The sequence below is a fragment of the Camelus ferus genome, chromosome X, assembly GCF_009834535.1.
Source record: "Camelus ferus isolate YT-003-E chromosome X, BCGSAC_Cfer_1.0, whole genome shotgun sequence".
Classification (NCBI taxonomy): domain Eukaryota; kingdom Metazoa; phylum Chordata; class Mammalia; order Artiodactyla; family Camelidae; genus Camelus; species Camelus ferus.
Window position 1 is genome coordinate 43,725,460 of NC_045732.1, and position 19,611 is coordinate 43,745,070.

The following is a 19,611-nucleotide window of genomic DNA, read 5'->3' on the forward strand; positions in this document are numbered from 1 at the left end:
CTCTACACTTGCAACAGAGACCCTCAAATTATTCAGAGACTTCATACTCTGCTCATAGATTTCCAAACACTTCAGACTAAAAACATGAAACAGAGATGCTCAATGCTTTCAGAGATCTAACACACAAACCCAGATCCCCGTAACATCAGACTGAAACCTAGGAAGGTAGATCATCAAAGTGTTTCATAACTTTAAGCCCTGAACTCAAAGTCCCATGGAACCCAATCAAACTTTGGTACTAACTCCCTTAAAGCACTGAGAGACCTCATATCTAGATCATAGACTCCCAAATACTCCACATCAAACTTTGGAGCACAGAGAATTAATAAATTTGGACCCCTGTCGCACCCTGATCACAAACTGCCAGAACCCCTGAACATAGACCCTCAAGGAATTTGGAGAGCTCACCCTCTAAACATAGATCCCCACATATCTCACATTCAAACCCAGGGACACAGGCCTCAACAAGTTCAGAGAATGTACACACACAACACAGACTTCCAAATCCCTCACATTCAAATCTGACTTTCAGAATTTCAGACACCCTTCTTCCTGAATACAGACCCCCAAATATATCAGATTTAAACCTTCATAAACTGACAGAGACCCACAAGTACCTCATATTCAGATCTTACAACACAGACCCTCAGAGACTTCAAATCAGACCTTGGAGCACAGTTGAGAAGTTTGGACACCTTTCACACCCTGATCACAGACCCCTCCAGAATCTCCGATTTAAACCTTGGGACACAGACCCTCAAAGAGTTCAGAGACTTCAAACCCTGAATAGGGATGTCTAAATAACTCAGACAAAAAAACCTGGGAACTCAGAACTTGAAAGATTCAAGGACTTTACTCTTTTAATGCAGTACAAAAACACCTCTGAAACTTAGGATCCAAGCTTAAAATTTCAGAGTCCACAGCTTGATCACAGACCCCCAGTTACTTCAGATTGAAATCTTACAGTGCAGACCCTGAAACAATTTCAGAGACCTCACAGCTGAACCACAGACTAGCACATTTGGACTGACCCTGAAAAATTTCAGAGAACTTGAGCACACATGTCTAAGTATCTCAAACTCAAAACGTGGAACACACGCCCTTAGAGAGACCAGAGACCTCACACGCTGAACATGGACTTCCAAATACCTTGGGCAAAAGACTTGGAACAAACACCTTCAAAGAATTCATGGACCCCACTTCCTGTACACAGACCCCTTAATACCTCAGACCCAACTGTGGGACTCAGATGTTCTCAAAGTCTGAAGACATACACACCTGAACCCAGGCCTCCTAATCTTTAAGACTGAAACCTCGGAACAGAAACAGAAAACCTCAGGGCCCTCAAACCCTGAATACAGACCCTTAAACAACTAAAGCTGAATCCTTGGGACACAGACCCTCTAAAAGTACAGAGACCTTAGGCCATGAATGCAGACCTCAAAATGCATGAAACTTAACTTTTAGAAATAGATCCGCATAGATTTCAGAGACCTCTCACCCTGAACAGAGATCCACAATGACCTGAGATTCAAACCTTAACAACAGAAATCCTCAGTGACTTCAGAGACCTCACAGTGTGAACACAAACCACTACTCAGAGTCAAAACAAGATCTTGTGGTAGCTCACAGAGAAAAAAATGTGACAATGAATATATATATGTTCATGTATAACTGCAAACTTGGGCTCTAGACTGGAATTTGACACAACACTGTAAAATTATTATTGATCAATAAAAAATGTTAAAAAATAAAATAAAATAGTAAATCTTTGTTTAAAAAATAAACAAAACAAAATAAAAAAAAAACTTTGACTCACAGACTTTAAAGAGATCAGAGAGCGCACACTCTGAACACAGACCTCCAAACCCCTCAGAATCAAACCTTAGAACAGAGACCATCAAAGTTTCAGAGGCCTTGCATCCTGACTATGGACCTCCAAATAACTCCAACTGAATCCTTGGAACATACACCCTCTAAAATTTCAGACGTTACACTCTGAAAACAGATCCCAAATACCTCATATCCAAAACTTGGGGCACAGATTCTCTAACAGCTCAGAGACTTCACATGCTGAACACAGACCCCTGAATACCTCAGACTTAAAGTTTTAGAAACAGAATTCCACTGATTTCGGAGACCTCTCTCACTGAAAAGAGACCTCCAAAAATCTCAGAGTTACATCTTGAGTCACAGACCCCAAAACAGCTGAGGGATTTCACATTTGGTACACAGACTACGAGTTGCGTCATATTCAAACATTGGGAAAGGCCCTGAAAGAATTCAGTGACGACTCCTATCTCAGGCCCAAACTTTCAAACACACACCCTCAAAGGGTTGAGAGACAGTACAACTTGAACGTGGATGTCCACAACTCAGACAGAAAGCTTTCAACACATACCCTCAGAGAGTTTAAGAACTTGCCCCTTGAACTAAGACCTAAAATACCCTAGACCCAAACTTGGGACACAGATCCTGTAAAATTTCAGAGACCTCACACCTTGAATACAGGCCCTCAAAGTATTCACAGAACTCAAAGCCTGAGCACTCTACATTAATCAGATTAAACCATGGGACACACTTCAAAGACTTCAGAGATACCACACTGTGAATACCAATACTCAAATCTCTCTGACTCAGACCTTGAGCCATAGACTTTCAAAGAGTTCAGAAACCTGATACCCTGACCACAGTTCCACAGTTACCTCAGATTCAAACCTTGGGGCAGACCCTCAAATCATTCACAGAAATCTCCCCTGTGCACAGACCTCTAAGTACCTCAGACTTACACGGAGAAACCTAGCCCTCAAAGCATTCAGAGACACCCCCTCCTGAACACGAACTCTCAAACACCTCAGATAAAAATACTGGAAAACATTCTGAAGAATTCCAAGGCCTCACTCCTTGAATACAGACACTAATACCTCAGACTCAAATTTGAAACAGAGACCCTCTAAAATTTCAGAGATGTCACACACAGAACACTGACCCACATAATTCAGATTCAATCCTTGGGATACAGACTTCAAAGGGACCAGAGATCTCAAACCCTGAACATGAACTCTAAATACTTCACAGAAAAACCTTGGAGTGTGGTCACTCAAAGTGTTCAGGGGCCATACTCCTTGAGCACAGACCCCAAATGCCTCAAACTTAAAGTTGGCACACAGAACCTCTCTTCACTCCTTGAATACAAATCCCCATGTAACTCATATTTAAACCTTACAAACCTGAACTCAAGATTTGAGACCTCACACTCTAAACACAGATGAAGTATTCAGAGACCTCATACTCTCAACACTGATTCCACATAACTCAGATTCAAACCTAGGGACCCAGAGATGGTAAATATCTGGGTGGATATACTAGATGTCTTTTCTCCTCCTGGGTTCTTTAAAATATGTTTGACACTTAACAGCAAAATTTATAACATTTTCTGATGCAGTTTTCAAGTATGTAGCTGTAATATATAAGACAACTATAGCATAAAAAGGGGCTAGTCAAGAGGCCTGAAGGTGGCAAGTTTCTACATTCAAACTGAAGTGACAAAACATTGATTCTAAGAAGAATGTGAAAAGTTAAATATGTATTTTGTAATTCCTAGAGCAACCATGAAAAAACTATATGCAAGATACAGTTAAAAATCACAACAAATTTATTAAAATGGAATACTGAGTTTTAAATCACCCAGAACAAAGCAGGAAAGGTTAAACAGGAATGAAAAATTGAGGGAACAAACAGAAAACAATAAAATGGTAGATCTATATCCAAACATATCAATAATATATTAAAATTAAATGGTTTAAACACATCAGTTCAAAGACAGAGATTGTCAAAAATAAAAACCATGACCTAACTACATGCTGTGTACAAAGATAAGGATATTGGTGGGATAAAAATAAAAGGATGACTGGTTTCAGTGTAGAAAGAACATCACTTTCATCCTCACAACAAGAAAAAGGCTGGGCAAACTGGAAATTAAACACTTTTCTTGAAACCACTGATGAGGTACGTTTTCTGGGAAAACGACTAACCTGAAATGTAGAGAGACAGGCCCTGATAGGGAGACACAGAACCTGAGCATTGATTCTCCAGGACAGATGTCTCTGAATGTCAGATAAGCCAGGAAGAAAAGTAAGATGAAATTTTTAACAAACTGCTAAAGGCTGAGTGTAGGCTAGTGTGAGAATGTGAGGCCCTAGAGGCTGCAGACATGGGACTTTCACACCTGCTTGCATGCTTTTTCTGTAGACTGTCACCAGGCATGGACAGGGAAAGCTGGGGAGAATCCTGAGAAGACTGACAGCACCCACTGCTGAAACTCTGCTCAGGACCATCTCTTCAATCTCCCATACAAAACAAAAGCCTTCATTTGTCTGCTGAAGACCATCAAAACCTGTTGCCTGAGGTCACTGGGTGGAAACCCACTGCAGCTGGGAGAAAAACCTGGAGGATTTTTTTTTTCCTAAAGAAATAATTAGGGAAGTGGGCAGGGAATGATTCATGAGGACGTTTGCTGCAGCATGGATGATAATCGAGAATGAATGTGGGGGACATATATATGGAAATATATGCACTGAAATGACAAATAGAGGTTTTTAATGAATGCTCAGATTCTAAGTTTGAGTCTTAATTCTCCTCTTTCTGGCTTTATGGATTTTTTTTTTACAATGAGCGTGAATTACTTTAATCATCATAAAACCTTATTATTCATTAAAAATGCAAATTCAGGTGCTAGCGTGGTATCACTTTCTTCCATCAAAATAGCAGAAAAAGAACTATTGTTATACCCAACAATTGCAAAGGTGGAAGAAAACAGGCCTTCTTATACACAAGCTGGAGTGAAATGGTTTTTCACATCTTAGAGTCATCTAGCAATACTCATTAAAAAGACCATGAACAATCAACATAAAACACACACATAGACACATGTCTGCTTAAAACAACCACAGGATCACACGAGTGTTTTACAGCTTTTTTGGTACTATTCAACCATAATGAATGAACATCATTCTATAGCAACACATGTTGATTTATCTAATTCTTCACTGGCTGCAAAACTTCCATTGTCAAGTTTTATTGCAATTCGTATGAGCAAGTACATTACTGAACACACAGGCACTTTTGAGTTTTCACTTCTGCAACTGTTGTGTATTTATTGTAGTCTACTTGGATGAATATACCTTTAGGATGAGTTCCAAAAGGCAGATTGCTGGGAAGGGGTGCTTAGTGCATTACCAATTGAGAGACAAGAGTGTTAGGAGTTTCTCAAGGAATCTAAACTGACTCCTTCCCCACCATCTAAAGGGGTGGGGATGGGTTGCACAAGCTGTTGGGGCTCAACAAAGACACCCCTCACACAGGCCAGCTGCTCTCACTCTCCGAGGCTGGCTGTTGGAATTTCCCCCAACTTCGGCTGAGGGTGGTGGTTGTGGGTAGTAATTCTCCCAGGCCTGGCCCATCCCCAGATCTTCAGGTGCGGTACCCCAGGCCAGAAGAAGGCCAGACAGGGAAGAACAGAGCACTCCCACCACCACTGCCTCCCTCTGGAGCACACACCTGCAAGTCGGTAGGTAACCCTGAATTTTCTCCTCCTCCAGATATTGGAAATGGGCTGGGTCATCACCCCACCCACCGCCCAGCCACAGCTGCCACCTCCCCATGGCTTCATGATGGCCTCATATCTATGCATTCCGCTCCCAGCTGGCCCAGGTCGCATTTCCCACATTTCTCCCATTGGGTTTCTGGACAGTCTTCACAGAGCTCACCTTCTGCCCATGTGCCACCTGGGCCTTGACCTCGACACCTGCTTTACTTCACACTGGGCACAGTCGCTAGTTCCCACTCTTGATAATCATCTCCAACTGTGGCAAGCAGATGACTAAGGGGTCTTTTTTTCTTCTGCTAATGGGAGGAAGGGGAGGGCCGAGGGACAGGAGGGGATGCCTTGTGGATCCCCTAGCAACACTATTACTGCCAGGTGTTAATTCTACCCAGAGTCAGGTGACCTTGTGCTAAGATTTAAATAATGACAAAGACAGTGGGACTGGCCAATTCTTCAAGACTGAATTATTTGTAAGGAGCCGGTATTACTTGTGCCATAAAACAATGTGAAATGATATCTACAACCAACACAACGATACAAACAAGGACTTGGGAGGACCTGATTGTCCTTGGTGAGAATGCTTGCTCTGCTCTAATGCTGCCTGAGGATGAGTTACCTGGGAAGGCTTGTGGCACTGGGCAAATAGAGGTTTCTTTCTCAGTTCAGGCTCCAAGCTCTCACACAGAAAGGACCCCATCTTCCTTCCAACTTCTTCACAGTGTCCTGGAGAAATCTGATCCTACTCAGAGAACACAGCTGCTGCATATAGACCAAGCACCAAGGTCAGGGAGACAGCTGAGCTGCAAGAGTCTTTCCAGGAGACAAGAGGAACTGACTAAGAGCCAGCTGAAAGCACTTTGCATGAGGAGAAACGTGAGACTGAGGTTAGTGCCCATAGTTTATGCTGATTAAACAATGTGAGAACTCAGCCCTTCTCAATAAATCTTTATTTCATGCACATAAAGATCTGAGTTGCAGAAGCAGCCCCTGATTAGGTGTTAAAAGAGGTTATCCCTGATTGGTGAAATCAAGAAAGAATTATATATTTACACTTGGCTCTAAATTGACTCCACTTGGCTCTAAATTGACTCATCTTGTCTGTATGAGAGGATGGGGGAGAGGGAGGGAGAAAGGGAGGGATGTGGCAATTCTATTTCTGCCACAGGGGAATTTTCTAATTCTTCAAAGAATGTGTGTGCCTCTAAAGGTAACCTGCAGGGTTTGGGAACTGCCCTGGACATGCAAGTACAGAAAGGGTTTTTTTTTGTGGGGGAGGGGTGCATAGGGGGGAGTCGGGAAAGGCAGGGCAAACTCCTCCCTGTCCTGCAGGTACCCACCCGCCTGTGTTCGCCCAAAGCAGGAACAGTTGGCTGCTCTCCTTCCCCTCCCCTCCCCTCCCCTCCCCCCTTCCCTGACAGCAGAAAACCAGACCACCTAGGTAATGCCAAAGCCCTGTGAGGTGCACCAGGTGCAGGAGACCTACAACCCTGAGGACTGCATTGTATCTTCTGGGTTACCCTTGGAGAACCAGGTGTCTCTGGAGCCCTGGAAGCTGCTGACTTCAGGAAACAAATCATACTTACTGTCTGAGAGAAGGGTTGGTGATGTGGTAGTGCTGGTAAACTCCAAATCCTCTCACTTCGTTTGGGACCATCCTGCACATACACAATGCTATGCAACCAGCTGTTTCTAGTTAATACCTTAATGTGAGCAGTACCACTATGAAAGCAAACATTCAGCATTAGTTTTGATGGGCAGCCGTATTGCATTTTCAAATGTGCCAACAAGTCAGTGACCACGTTTGTACAAATTAAGCTGCTTTGGAAGTCCCACATATCTAAATCTTTGTTCACATCCAAGACAGTTTCCTTAACACATGAAGTTCTAGAAGTAGAATTGCAGGGTCATTGAATGTTTCAAGGCTTAGGCTTTAAGGCTTATATATTGGATTTATCAATGCTTTTTTTTTTTTTTAACATCTTCTGGATCCCTCTCGTGCAGAAAATGGTTTTGCACTCTTTAAGAGCCTAAAAGCCTTCACACATCTCTGGGGAGACTCAAGACTCTCTTGAGAGCCACTGAGGCAGCCGCCCTGAGAGGAGAATTTGGAGGGTTCAATCGGCAGGACTGGGAACGTTCTAGATACAGAAGGACTGAAAGATTTTTTGCTGTGGATAAGGAAAGGACAAGCCCCTTTCGGGACTGGGAAGCAACACCCTCTTCCAGGTGGGGCGGGGCTTCTACCTGCTCAGGGAGGGGGGCCCAGGTGACACACATATTACTGCGCATGACCACGGGCGCTATCACACACACCTCAGAGGCTTGGGTTCAGCTGGTGGAGTCGACTCCGCAGAGGTCGTGTTTTGGCAGCAGCGAAAGGTAGGTACCCTTTCCATTCTCTTTCTGATCCTCCACCAGGCTCGCTGCTGTCTCGCAGGTGTAAGTGTGAATATTGAGTAGCTGTGACGGGGAGCCAGTGGGATTTGGGTGGGTGGGTGGGTGCAGCATGATACCTGGCTTCCAAGGAGGAAGGTCTTCGAGGTCGTTGTCTTTTCTCTGTACAAGCATCGCGGCTGCTATGGCTCTTTGTGGTGGGGCTGGGACAAGGGAGGATGGTGGGCAGTGGAGCGGAGGGTGTCAGATGAAGATGGGGTGACTCTTGGGGAGCGTTATATGAGGTATCCGAGCCCTGGAGGCACCAGGAACTGCCGACAGACCACAGATACTGGGGTCCTCTGGGGTCCTGTGGAGGGCGGGGAAACCGGCCCACAACGGCACAGGCGAGACCCAGTGCGCATGCCCGGGGCTGCCCGCCTTTCCATCGGCCCTCGGCGTGCAGCGTGTGCAACGCGTTCTGGGTGCCGAGCTGCGCATATCGCGTCTCACCATCTGGGCTGTTTCTACTCGGCTGCAATCACCTGGTAGGTCCACAGATCCGTCCTTCTGGGAGTATAAATGTGCATTCGTGTGAGGTGGGGGCCAGCGGGCTTCGGGCGGGTCGGGCAGTGCGATCTGTGTCCTCTGAAGAGGAGGGTCCTCGAGGTCATCGTCCTCCTCATAGGTGTCTTGGCCACCTTGGCTCTCAAGGTGGCAGTGGGAAAGACGGGATGGTGGGAGGCAGGAGTCAGGGGGTCAGGTGAAGATGAGGTGAGTCTTGGGGGCGCTGTTGGTGGTATCTGGAGGCCCTGGAACTGCCGACAGAAGAGGGGATCCGGAGTCGGCAGTGGGGAGGTGGACCTGGTTATATTTTACAAAAATCTCTCCATATTGGAGAGTCAGGAAGTGAGACTGAATCTCTAGGAAAGTCGTACTTTTTTTTTTTTTTAATCAAGTGCTCTGCCAGGTTGGCTGTGAGAGAAACAAAGGGGTTTTCAGATAGCCTTATTTGATGTGATTAGAAAGCAGGCAGTTATTATTAATTCAAGATTATTTTGGAAATCTCTCCAGATGTAAAAAAGAATTTCCAATCAGCAGTTGGCCGTGGAAATGGTCCAGTATAGTCTTTTTGTTTGTTTGTTTGTTTTAATTACATTCTCCAGTTCACCATTTTCTACTTTCAGTGTGAAACATGAGTGCACGAGTGAGATCAAGATCTAGAGGAAGGGGAGATGGTCAAGAGTCTTCCAATCTGGTTGAACCTGTGGTTGTGAGTGCTTTAACATCCTACTTTCATTGGCAGAAATTAATAAAAGAAAATCGAAAAAGTGGTTGAACCAATATATATCTGTTGTATAAAGGACTTCCTTGCTGAGAATGGGTGAGAAATGAATCTCATGACTGAGACATTGAGCGAGGAGACTTAGTTTCTGGTGTTGCCTGGATATATATATATATATATTGTCAGGAGCCTGGAAATCGTCCTTATGACTTCCCTATTGTGCTTATTAATAAGCAGATAATACACAGCCCAGAAAAGATTAAAATGGTTTCCAGAATTATTGGTCCTTGCAGATAACTCCTTTCTTAGAGTATTTTTTATATAGGAAGAATAACTTTATTAAGAGTGCTTACAGAGAAGAGTATAGGAAAAGCCTCTTCAGATTGGTGATTAGTTACTTCCATTTAGTATGTATATTTGTACCTTCTCTTGTCATAGTATTAATAACAGTGCTTTTTATTTGCACCTACCCTCCCCCAAGACCCCGAAACCAGGTGGCAAAAAAGCTGAACAAGAGGAACCACCAACTGAGAATCTGGACTTCGAATCTGGACAAGAGAAAGAAGAAGGAACATCTGTGGTTCAAGGTGAAAAGCGGATGGAGGGATAATTTATATTTCATTTGTGATGTTATACTAGTAACAGGTATAAAGGGTTCCCTGAAAATTGGCTGAAAACCTATGTGGTAATGGAAAGGTGTAGTTTGCAGCTAACTGCATTTCCTCTCTGTGATAAGTTTTCCCTCTTTCAGCATTTTACCCATCCATGTTTTAAACTGTTTGGAATGCTTGGAAAATACAGTCCTTGTGAAGGCTCTAAAATAGCAAATCAAAGGAAGCAACATTAAATTTAGGCAAAATTATACACTATTTTCCTAGTTAAACTTGGTCTTCTTGGAATATTGTTTTCAGGGCTTCTTGAGTCATTGCATCAAAAGTTTAAGGAAGCCTAGATATATTTTGGTTAGATCTTAGATTGTAATTAAATTTTTTTTTTCATAACAGAGAAATAAAAAATGTGAAATCTTTTCCTGGCTGCTGTTAAAATTAATATTTTTGTCTTCCTGAACCAAAATCAGGTTATCACATATTCTTTTTTTTAACTTTTTAAACTTTTTTTAGAAAATTTTAAAACATACAGAAAAGTTATAAGAAAGCACAATGTACTTCTGTATCCTCTTTACCTTGATTCACCAGTTGCTAATAGTTTGTCATATAGTTGCCCTCTCGAAGTGTTAATACACATATTATTATTGCTAAAGCACTTGAGAGTAAATTTCAAATGCAACTCTTTCCTAAGTAATTCAGTATCTCCTAAAAACAAGGATATTCTCTTACATAACCTAGTACAGTGATCAGATTCAGGATATTTAACACTGATAAAATTTTATTATCTAATACGTAGTCAATTGGCCTAGTAATATTTTTATAGTGTTATTTTTTCCTGACCCACGATCCAATCCAAGACCACCCATTGCATTTAGTTGTCATCTCTCTTTGGACTCCTTTAATCTGGAAGTGTTCCTCAGGCTTGTCTTTCATGATTGACATCTTTTGGAGTCCAAGCCAGTTGTTTTGTAAAATGTTCCTCAGTGTGGGTTTGTCTCATCTTACGATTTTCTGTCTTGAGTTCACAATCTTGTCAGAGCAGTTCACGTAAACAAATAGCTGATCTAATGAGGTAAGTGGAATAGCAGAAGTGTATATAGGTTACAAAGGTGACAACTAAGTTTTTTTTAAACAGTTTTAGAAAAAAAAACCCACATTTTGTAGAGGGGGTAATATATGAGAAACACAACTTCTCCATTTCTATCAAAAGCTCTTTAGTTCTCATTGCATTTTTATGCATCACATTTATTACAACGTTAACCTACAGAGCTTTATTTAATAACATTGATTTATGTTTTACTGCTTTTATTAATAACTCTCTATTTATGAACCTGGATTGGAAGGTTCAAGCCAGGAAGTGGGTCTGGAAAAGACTGGGGATGAGCGTGGAGATGGCCCTGATGTGAAAGGGAAGATTCCACCTAATCCAGAGCCTGCTAAAATTCCGGAAGCAGGTATGTTATCTTTTAAGAATGCAAGTCATGTAGTTGTTCTTTTCTACAACATTATTATACTTTCATAACAAATCCCACATACAAAGACTATTTGAAAAAGTAGTTCAGACACCAAATGCTTGATTCAAAGACAGTATCAGGGAAAAGTGAATTAAGTCAAGTCCATGTTGTTGAATTATAAAACATGAAAGTATTAGTACTTTGGAGTAGAAGTCCTTTAAAACCTAAGGAAAGTGATCAGATACTTTTTAAAGTACATAAATTATTTAACAAACCCCAGTGCTAATTGGCTATCTAAACAATACAGTAGTGTTGATTTTTTTTTAATTTGCCAGAACTTGTTCTCAAAAATCATTTCATCTTTTAGATTCCAAAAAATAATACGGATCTGTATGTTTTGGCTTTTCTGGGTTGGTTGGTTGGTGTTTTTTTTTTTTTTTTAATTGTGAGCCAGGATGAGAAATGGTAGTATTTTCTCTCACATTTTAATGTCATCTCTAATGGTAGTGGCTTAAAACTGGTGTGACCATGTAATTTTTATCATCCAAACTGGGATAATCTAGAGAGTTCAAGGGGGTGCCCTGACTACTTACACCAGGACAACTAGTGCGAATGGAACAAATGGCCACCCTGCTATAAATAGGCCATATAAAGGTTGCACTAGATCAATGCAGTATTTTTGCACAAAAGAGCCAAACCAAATGGAATGCTGTTCTTTGCCCTCTCTTTAAACAGTTCCAAGTATGGTATTATTTTAGCTAATATGTATAATTAGAAAAATATTCAAAATTAATGCATTTGAGTTAACACTGAGATTGCTTGCTTGGTTTTTTTTTCTTGTTTTTTTTTTTTTTTTTTTTTTTTTGCTTCTTGGAGTTTTCGTTTGGTTGATTTTATTTTAACTAAAATTACTGACAGTTTTTGCTCTCTACTTAGATTTTCTTTAAATAGACTCATAGGTTTTAATCTGTTCTAGGTTTGATAAATCTATGTTTCTTCATACCACCAAAAAGAATGATGCCCTTGAAAAATTAGTGCTCACGTGCCTGAAAATGTACATTAGCATAGAAGCCCGTGCAGTAGTTAGAATTCTAGTTTTAGTTTCATCTTATAAAACCAAAACTGTATTGTTCTTTGTGTACCTTTATTGTCATTTAAGTGAATTTCTGCTAAGTGATGTACAACTGTTATGTTTATGTTTTAGGTGATGGACAATAATAAGTTAAAAACAACAGAAGCTGAAGCCATGCATGCTGTCATTATCTTGATAATTTAGCTTGTTAGATTCTCTCAATAAAGATTTAGTTTTCTTGGGGCGTCATGCACATCTTTGGTTCAGTCTGTTCCTATATTCCCTGTGTCGTACAATATATCCATGTAGCTTATTTTATACCTATTAGTTTGTTCCTCTTAATCCCCTACCCCTATATCGCCCCTCCCCCTTCCCTCTCCCCACTGGTAACCAGTAATTTGTTCTCTGTATCTGTGAATTTTTTTGTTAAATTCACTAGTTTGTTGTATTTTTTAGATTTCACTTATAAGTGAGATCATACAGTATTTATCTTTCTCTAACTTATTTCACTTAGCATACCTTCCAAGTCTGTCCATGTTGCTGCAAATGGCAAAATTTCCTTTTTTATGGCTGAGTAGTATTCCATTGTATGTGTGTGTGTGTGTATGTATGTCTTTGTATACACACACACACACACACACACACACACACCCCACTTCTTTATTCATTCATGTTGATGGACACTTAGGTTGCTCCCATATCTTGGCAATTGTAAATAATGCTGCTGTGAACATTGGAGTGCATGTATCTTCTGGAGTTAGAGTTTTTTCCAGATATATGCCCAGGAGTGGGATTGCTGGATCATATGGTAACTCTAGTTTTTAAAGGAATCTCCATACTGTTTTCCATAGTGGCTGCACCAAGTTACATTCCCACCAACAGTGCACAAGTGTTCCCTTTTCTTCACATCCTCACCAGCATGTTTTTTGAAAATGGTCTTTTTGATGACAGCCATTCTGACATGTGTGAGGTGATACTTGTTTTGATTTGCATTTCCCTGATGATTAGAGATGTTGAGCATTTTTTTCATGTGCCTACTAGCCATCTGAATGTCTTTTTTGGAGAATTGTCTATTCAGGTCTGTCCATTCTTTAGTCAGGTTGTTTGTATTTTTTGATGAGATGTAGGAGCAGTTTATATATTTTGGATATTAACCCCTTTTCAGTAATACCATTTGAAAATATTTTCTCCCATTCCATAGGTTGTCAAAATGTATTTTGAGGAGTTTTAATGGTAAAGAGGAAGGAAATGGAAGTTTAGCTAAGAGGCCGACATGAGGTCAAGGGGGGGATTATTTTTTGATAGTGATATTAAGGCATGTTTGTGTACTGATGAGAATGGTCCAGTGGATGAAAGAGTTTGATAAGGCCATAGGGGTGGGATCCAAGCACAATTGGAGGGGTTGGCCTTGGATAGGAATAGGGACACCTTTCCATAGTAATGTGGGAAGGTGATGTAAATTTCTGATTGGAGGAATGGATTAAGATTAGAAAGCAGACAGGAGGACTGCATTTTCCTTTATGCCCGTCCATGATTTTTGAATTTTGACTATGACTATATCTGTTTTTCTAAAATCATAAAGAGCAGTTATTAAATTTAAAATATTTTCGGAGAAGCTTGTGGTCACAACCTTGCAGACGTCTCGTGTTCTCAGATGCACATGAGTCCCTATCATGAGAAAGCAGCTCTCATTTGATTTCCTTTTTCGGTCAGGGTGCCCCCAGGCCTGAGGAACAGACATGGAGACATTCTACCAGGGTCACATTAAGATCCTCAGAGGCTCTAAGTCTCAGGAAGATTATGGAGTACCTCCATTTCAACATGCCATGTATATTTCATGATAAAAATCAATGGTAAAATTTCAAAAATTTCCCCATGTTGATTTTGCTGTTTGAGTACCAAATTCACATGTCAAATGTTTAGACAGTCTCTTATTGCTGGGGACCCCATTTCCTGCTAGTAACCTTAACATTTGCTTAGTAGGCCTTTAGGGTCAACCTAGCAAGGATTCTGGTCATGCTTTCAGGCTTTTATCTCTCCCAGTCCATCACCAGGTACTGGATTGCTATAGGACGCAAGAAAATCTAATACCACCTGGACACTATGCTCAGTTTACACAGCTGTCTTCTGGGGGCAGAAGAGAGATATCAGATGGGAAATGTCAGCTAAATTAGATGCCTCATGGCAGCAGGGGACCAATTTTAATGTTTCACTGCAGGCCACAAAGGGCTGGCATTTATTGGAAAGATGCTGGGGTGCATCAAGGAATTGAAGTGAGAGTTGGTTTAGGAAGGGAAGGCACCAGGGAAGCTCTGGGGACCTCAGCTGTAGTGGTTCTACCCCTCCTGTCCTGTGTGGAACAGAACCCCAGAGCTTGGAGGATATGTACCCCCACCCCTGGTCTATCTACTTCACCTGAGGGGCGGCAACCTTCCCTGCACTCTGGGAGAACCAGCCAGAGGCAACCTGTTGGGAACCAGCATGTTAGCCTCCTTAAGAGCTCCCAATTCTCGACAACCAACTCCTGCTGCTCACCCCAGGAGGCCTAGGCACCCCCCTTCCCCAGAAGAAGTGGCCAGGCGGAGGGGTGATGTCCTGTGCTAACCAAGGAGAACTCCATCACAATATAATCAGGCAGCACACTCCCACAGGCAGGGCCCTGTGTACTGGGCCAAGGCCAGCCATCACCGGGACTCAGGGACCAGACTCCTCGTGGAACACGCTCTCCCTGATCCTTGAGCACTGGCTCTCTGCTGCTTCTGAGCCCCATCGTGATGCCTGCCCTGGGCTGCACTGCCTGGGACCAGCACCTACGGCCGCTTCCCGACATCCCCCAGCCGCCCAAGCCCCAAGCCCCAAGCCCCGTGTTCTGGGCTCAGTCTTCGTGGGCGCCTTGGTGCTGCTGCCCACTGCCAGCGGCTCTCAGCGCAGGAGCGCCCCTCAGACCCCTGGCCGCCCACTCCCCCAACTGGCAGCTGCACGGATGGGAGCTGCTTCTGCTTCCCCGGCCCCTCCCACCTGCTGCCTGGCCCGGGACTCTGCTAGGGCTTGAGGGCCTTGGGACAGCGTCCCGTGGTTCAGGCCCCTCTCTCGCCCTAGGGGAGGTGCCGGCAGTAGGCATGGCCTCGTTGTGCCTTGTCCCTCCCGCCGCCCCCGGGGCGGCTCAGCGTCCCCTGGGCCAGAAGGCCGGCTGCCAAACCCTCAACCACCCGTGGCCTTGGGAGCCCGAGGAGGAGGTGAGGAGGGGACGAGGAGCAGGCACAGACTCTGCAGAGCACCGATAAGATGGGCATGGGACATGTGTCTTCGGGCCCAGTGGCCTTGGGAGCTCTGCCCCCCTGGATCTGGGGTGCAGGCCTCCCCCCCCCCCCGAGAGGAGCTGGGGCTTCACCCCTAAGGGGCGGGGCAGGACCTGGGGTGGGCGGGGAGCCCGGGACAGGGCTGGGGGCAGGCTCAGCCTCCGAGGTGATGGCCTATCACAGCTTCTGCCGGCGCCCCTCAGGACCCGGCCCCCGGGGGGACATCTCTCAGCCCCAGGGACGTTTCTGGACTTGGCCACCCCTCCGTCCCTGGCCCCCGCAGTGGTGGGGGACGCTGCATGGACGAAGGGAAGGACAAGGAAGGTCAGTGGGGTGCAAAGTCTGTACTCCTGGCATATCGCATGAGATAAAAGGTAATCTCTCCCCGGAGGCCTTTGGTGGCGTCCAGTGGATCGTGCCCTGGATGACAATCAAAAGAACGGAGTTGGCTGGTGGTTCTACTTCTTAAAAGCTACGTGTCCATCTGTAACATGTAGATGACCTTCTTTCAGTCTCAGTTTTTTTGCCTGTAAACTAGAGATAATTCCTACCTCACAGGGATCCCACAGAGATTAAATGAGATTCAAAGGAAAGAGCTAGGCCTTTTCTAAAGTTGCAGTGGATATTGGTTGTATCCAAATCTGAATTTTTCTAGGACCAGGGCTAGAAGCCGTAGTACACCAGAGGTGAGGGTCAGCCACCTGAGAACTACCCACAGACTCACCTCACACCTGGTCACATCTCCCCACCACCACCCCCAAGCCTGTCAACTCCTTACCTCTCTAATAGTCACTGTCACCTGGGACTCCAGGGCACCAGACCACACTACTCGCTCTCTAGTGCACAGGAAAGGGCAGCCAGGGTCATACCCGAGGCCTATATATGAGACCCTCAGACAACAGTGGTCTCAGCTGCATCTGATGTTTAAGATGAAATGCTAAGCAAAGGAGTGTGTGGCCTATAGTCCGGGGTGTGTGTAGGATATACATATAAAATATGCTTTGCATGTTCATTTTATACGATTATGGCAGAGTACACAGTTTTCATTTCGATGACAATTTATGGACAAGAACACACAAAAAACCTAACAATAGTTATCACTAGGTAGTGGAACTGGGCTGATGGGAAGGGAGGAGAGGAGACTTTAAAATATTTTTTACCCATCATTATCATTTGAGTATTTTTACCATGAGCATGTGTTACTTTTATAATAAAGAAAACTTTAAATCCAAAGATACAGATGATAAATTGATATGGCAATACAGATTATAGAAAATGGATTTAGATAAATGATAGAGAAAAGATGAGCTGAACAGTCAGACACAGATCTCTCCGTGCCTGTTTCCTCACACATGAAATGGGACCTATTTCATAGGATTACTGTGAGGAGTAGACGACTTAATGCATTCGACCCCTAGGAACAGTTCCTGGCACACACTAGGTGCTCAATAAATGTTCTCTTTCGTGTGATAATGGTGTGGAAGTAGACGGGCTGGCTTGATGTGATAATCTCTTTCGCCACCTTGTGGTCAGTGGATGCCATGCAGGAACATCAAAGCCGATAAGCGTATTTTCAACCCTCTTGGTAAGTGAGCACATGAGTTCTGGCCTTAGTGGGGTGGCAGATCTATGAGTTTAAAAATCGAAAGACTTTGAATGAATGAATGAATGAATGAATGACTTTATAAATAGGTAGCTAGATAAGACTTATAGTCCTCTACTTCTAGTCATCTTTGCTTCCAGATTGGATACCCAGCCCTGAAAGTGCTAACGAGAAACAGCATATTAACTGGTTTCCTGTTTGTTTTCAGGTCTATCTTTATCCATCAGGCTTCTTAGTTGCAAGCCACAGAACCCACAGTAGCTTCTTTAATCAGAAAAGAAAAGGGATTTAAAAAAAAAAAAGACTGCTATTAGGTGGAACTCAAGGAAATCTCCAACAGGTGAGAGAATCTGGCTTAGGGGCTAGGCAGCCAGAAATTGGGGCAATACACCTCCTCTGGGGACAAGTACTGCTGAGGCTGAACTCGGGACTGTACCATTAGGACAGCCACTACAGCTGCTTGTGAAAACTCAGCATCTCTCTGCCATGCTCTACCATTTTCACCAGGTGTGGATTCCACAGGATGATTGTCTCCATACTTGTTTCTCTCTCCTGATCCAAAGTCTTGATGGGGAGCGCCTGACTGGTGGAGCCTAGAACCTCCCACACACACACCTCTCCCCTAGGCTGAGTTATCATTTCCACCTTACGGAGGCAGGACTCCTAATGCAAGGATTCTTCAGATTTAAAAAGGCTTTTTAGAAGAGGCTGGATAGGGCAGGAGGTGTCTGGGGACTCTGTCCCTAGCGAGAGGATACTGAATGTGTGTACTTCAAAAATCCAAGTCCTTCCCTGTCTAGCAATAGGTTCTAGATATGGTCCAGGCACTACTGGGAATTTAGGTCTGTCTGAGTCTGTGTGTTACCAAGTCCAAACTTGTTCTACTTGCCGCATGACAGCCCCAAAAATTGGGAGACGAGGTGTTGGAGCAAGGAATAGTGACTTTATTCGGAAAGCCAGCAGACCGAGAACATGGCAGACTAATGTCCTGGATAACCACCTTCCCCAAGTCAGAATTCAGGCTCCTTTTTATACTAAAAAGGGGAAGGAGTATTGGTGTCAGAATCTTTGTTCTTGCAGCTGTCCACATGGGTCAGGTCATGGTGTCCCTGTAAACCTCCAACAAGACAAATATTATTTTCTATTCTGCAACTTTTTAATCTTTATATGAATGGAAAAGTGTTGTACCCTTAAAGGTCAGAGCCTTGAGAATGGGCTGTCCTGGGGGGGAAGGTGTGGCTCAGTGGTAGAGTGCGTGCCTAGCATGCACAAGGTCCTGGGTTCAATCCCCAGTACCTCCATTAAAATCAATAAACCTAATTACCTCCCTGTACCAAAAAAAAAAAAAAAAAAAGAGAGAGAGAGAGAATGGGCTATCCTGTATATTTCAGGCTACAAGCAACATTCTTTTATAAAAGGTTCAGAACCAGCATGACTAAGCACAGGAAACAGAGCACAGGGTTAGAATCAAAGGAACAGATCTAATATGGAGTCAAATTTGTTCTTCCCTATTACATGTGGTCTGAGTCCGTACCAACTATCCAGGGGGTAGATCTTGGCAAGACCAGATGGGAGAGTTTTTTTAGGCTGGGCACTCCATGGAGGCAGGGACCACCTCTGTCCAGTTTACCACTGTATTCCCCAGCAGCTAGCTTGGTGCCTGAATACATGAATGAAGGAATGATGGACTGAAGGAACAAATTCAGCTGGCCACTTTCCTTATGTAGCTGTAAAATTTCACTGACACTTGGAGCCCTTTATCCCAGCAGAAGCCTAAAACATGCTGTCTCAGGGATGTCTTGCTAGATAAAGAAGATCAAAAGAGAAGTAGCTCTACTCACACCAAACGACAACTTCGTGTAAGGTTTCTGACTACCCTCTAGGAGGGTTATGCTCAAGCAGACACGTTCAGTGTCTCCATTCCAAGGGAAAGTACAACCAGGTGTGTGCCATCAGATTTTACTGTCCAGCTAGATACTTCCTTGAAAATAACACGCTCAGAACCTATTTCCAGGAGGAATGCATGCAAGAGGTGGTGGAATTGCTCAAGATTGCTGGCTCTGAAGGCCTACTGGAATGGAACTTTTGCATCTAGTGGTCGGCTCAGCCTGCGGCTTCATATGTGATGGGGTCGACCCCTCTACACATCACTGAGTGATGAGGCCCCTTTCTGGCTGCGACTGTTGAAAGGCACAGACCACCAGAGGGAGCAGGTGTGCCTCCACTGTGGTGGATCATAGCCCTTCCTGTTTGGACCCCCCCCCCATCTCCTTTGCTCTGGAAAATACCACCGTTGCTCAGCAACAGAGAAA

The 19,611-nt window shown here is 43.7% G+C and overlaps 1 protein-coding gene across 1 annotated transcript; it reads left to right on the plus strand.

The window, feature by feature from the left end:
- The first annotated feature begins 8,219 nt into the window (after positions 1-8,219).
- Positions 8,220-12,650, plus strand: LOC102520741 (P antigen family member 4-like). Its single transcript, XM_032474843.1, has 5 exons — positions 8,220-8,526; positions 9,166-9,251; positions 9,745-9,850; positions 11,215-11,325; positions 12,530-12,650. Exons 2-5 carry the CDS (start codon positions 9,174-9,176, stop codon positions 12,541-12,543), a joined length of 309 nt encoding a protein of 102 aa, XP_032330734.1. The 5' UTR covers positions 8,220-8,526; positions 9,166-9,173; the 3' UTR covers positions 12,544-12,650.
- The last annotated feature ends 6,961 nt before the right edge of the window (positions 12,651-19,611 follow it).

What these genes read in the sequence shown, in the direction of transcription:
- LOC102520741 (XM_032474843.1), top strand. Translation starts at nt 9,174, where the DNA reads ATGAGTGCACGAGTGAGATCAAGATCTAGAGGAAGGGGAGATGGTCAA. An exon ending in ATCTGGTTGAACCTGTGGTT is followed by an intron (nt 9,252 to 9,744) that starts GTGAGTGCTTTA and finishes CCCTCCCCCAAG; the next exon opens with ACCCCGAAACCAGGTGGCAA. An exon ending in AGGAACATCTGTGGTTCAAG is followed by an intron (nt 9,851 to 11,214) that starts GTGAAAAGCGGA and finishes CTGGATTGGAAG; the next exon opens with GTTCAAGCCAGGAAGTGGGT.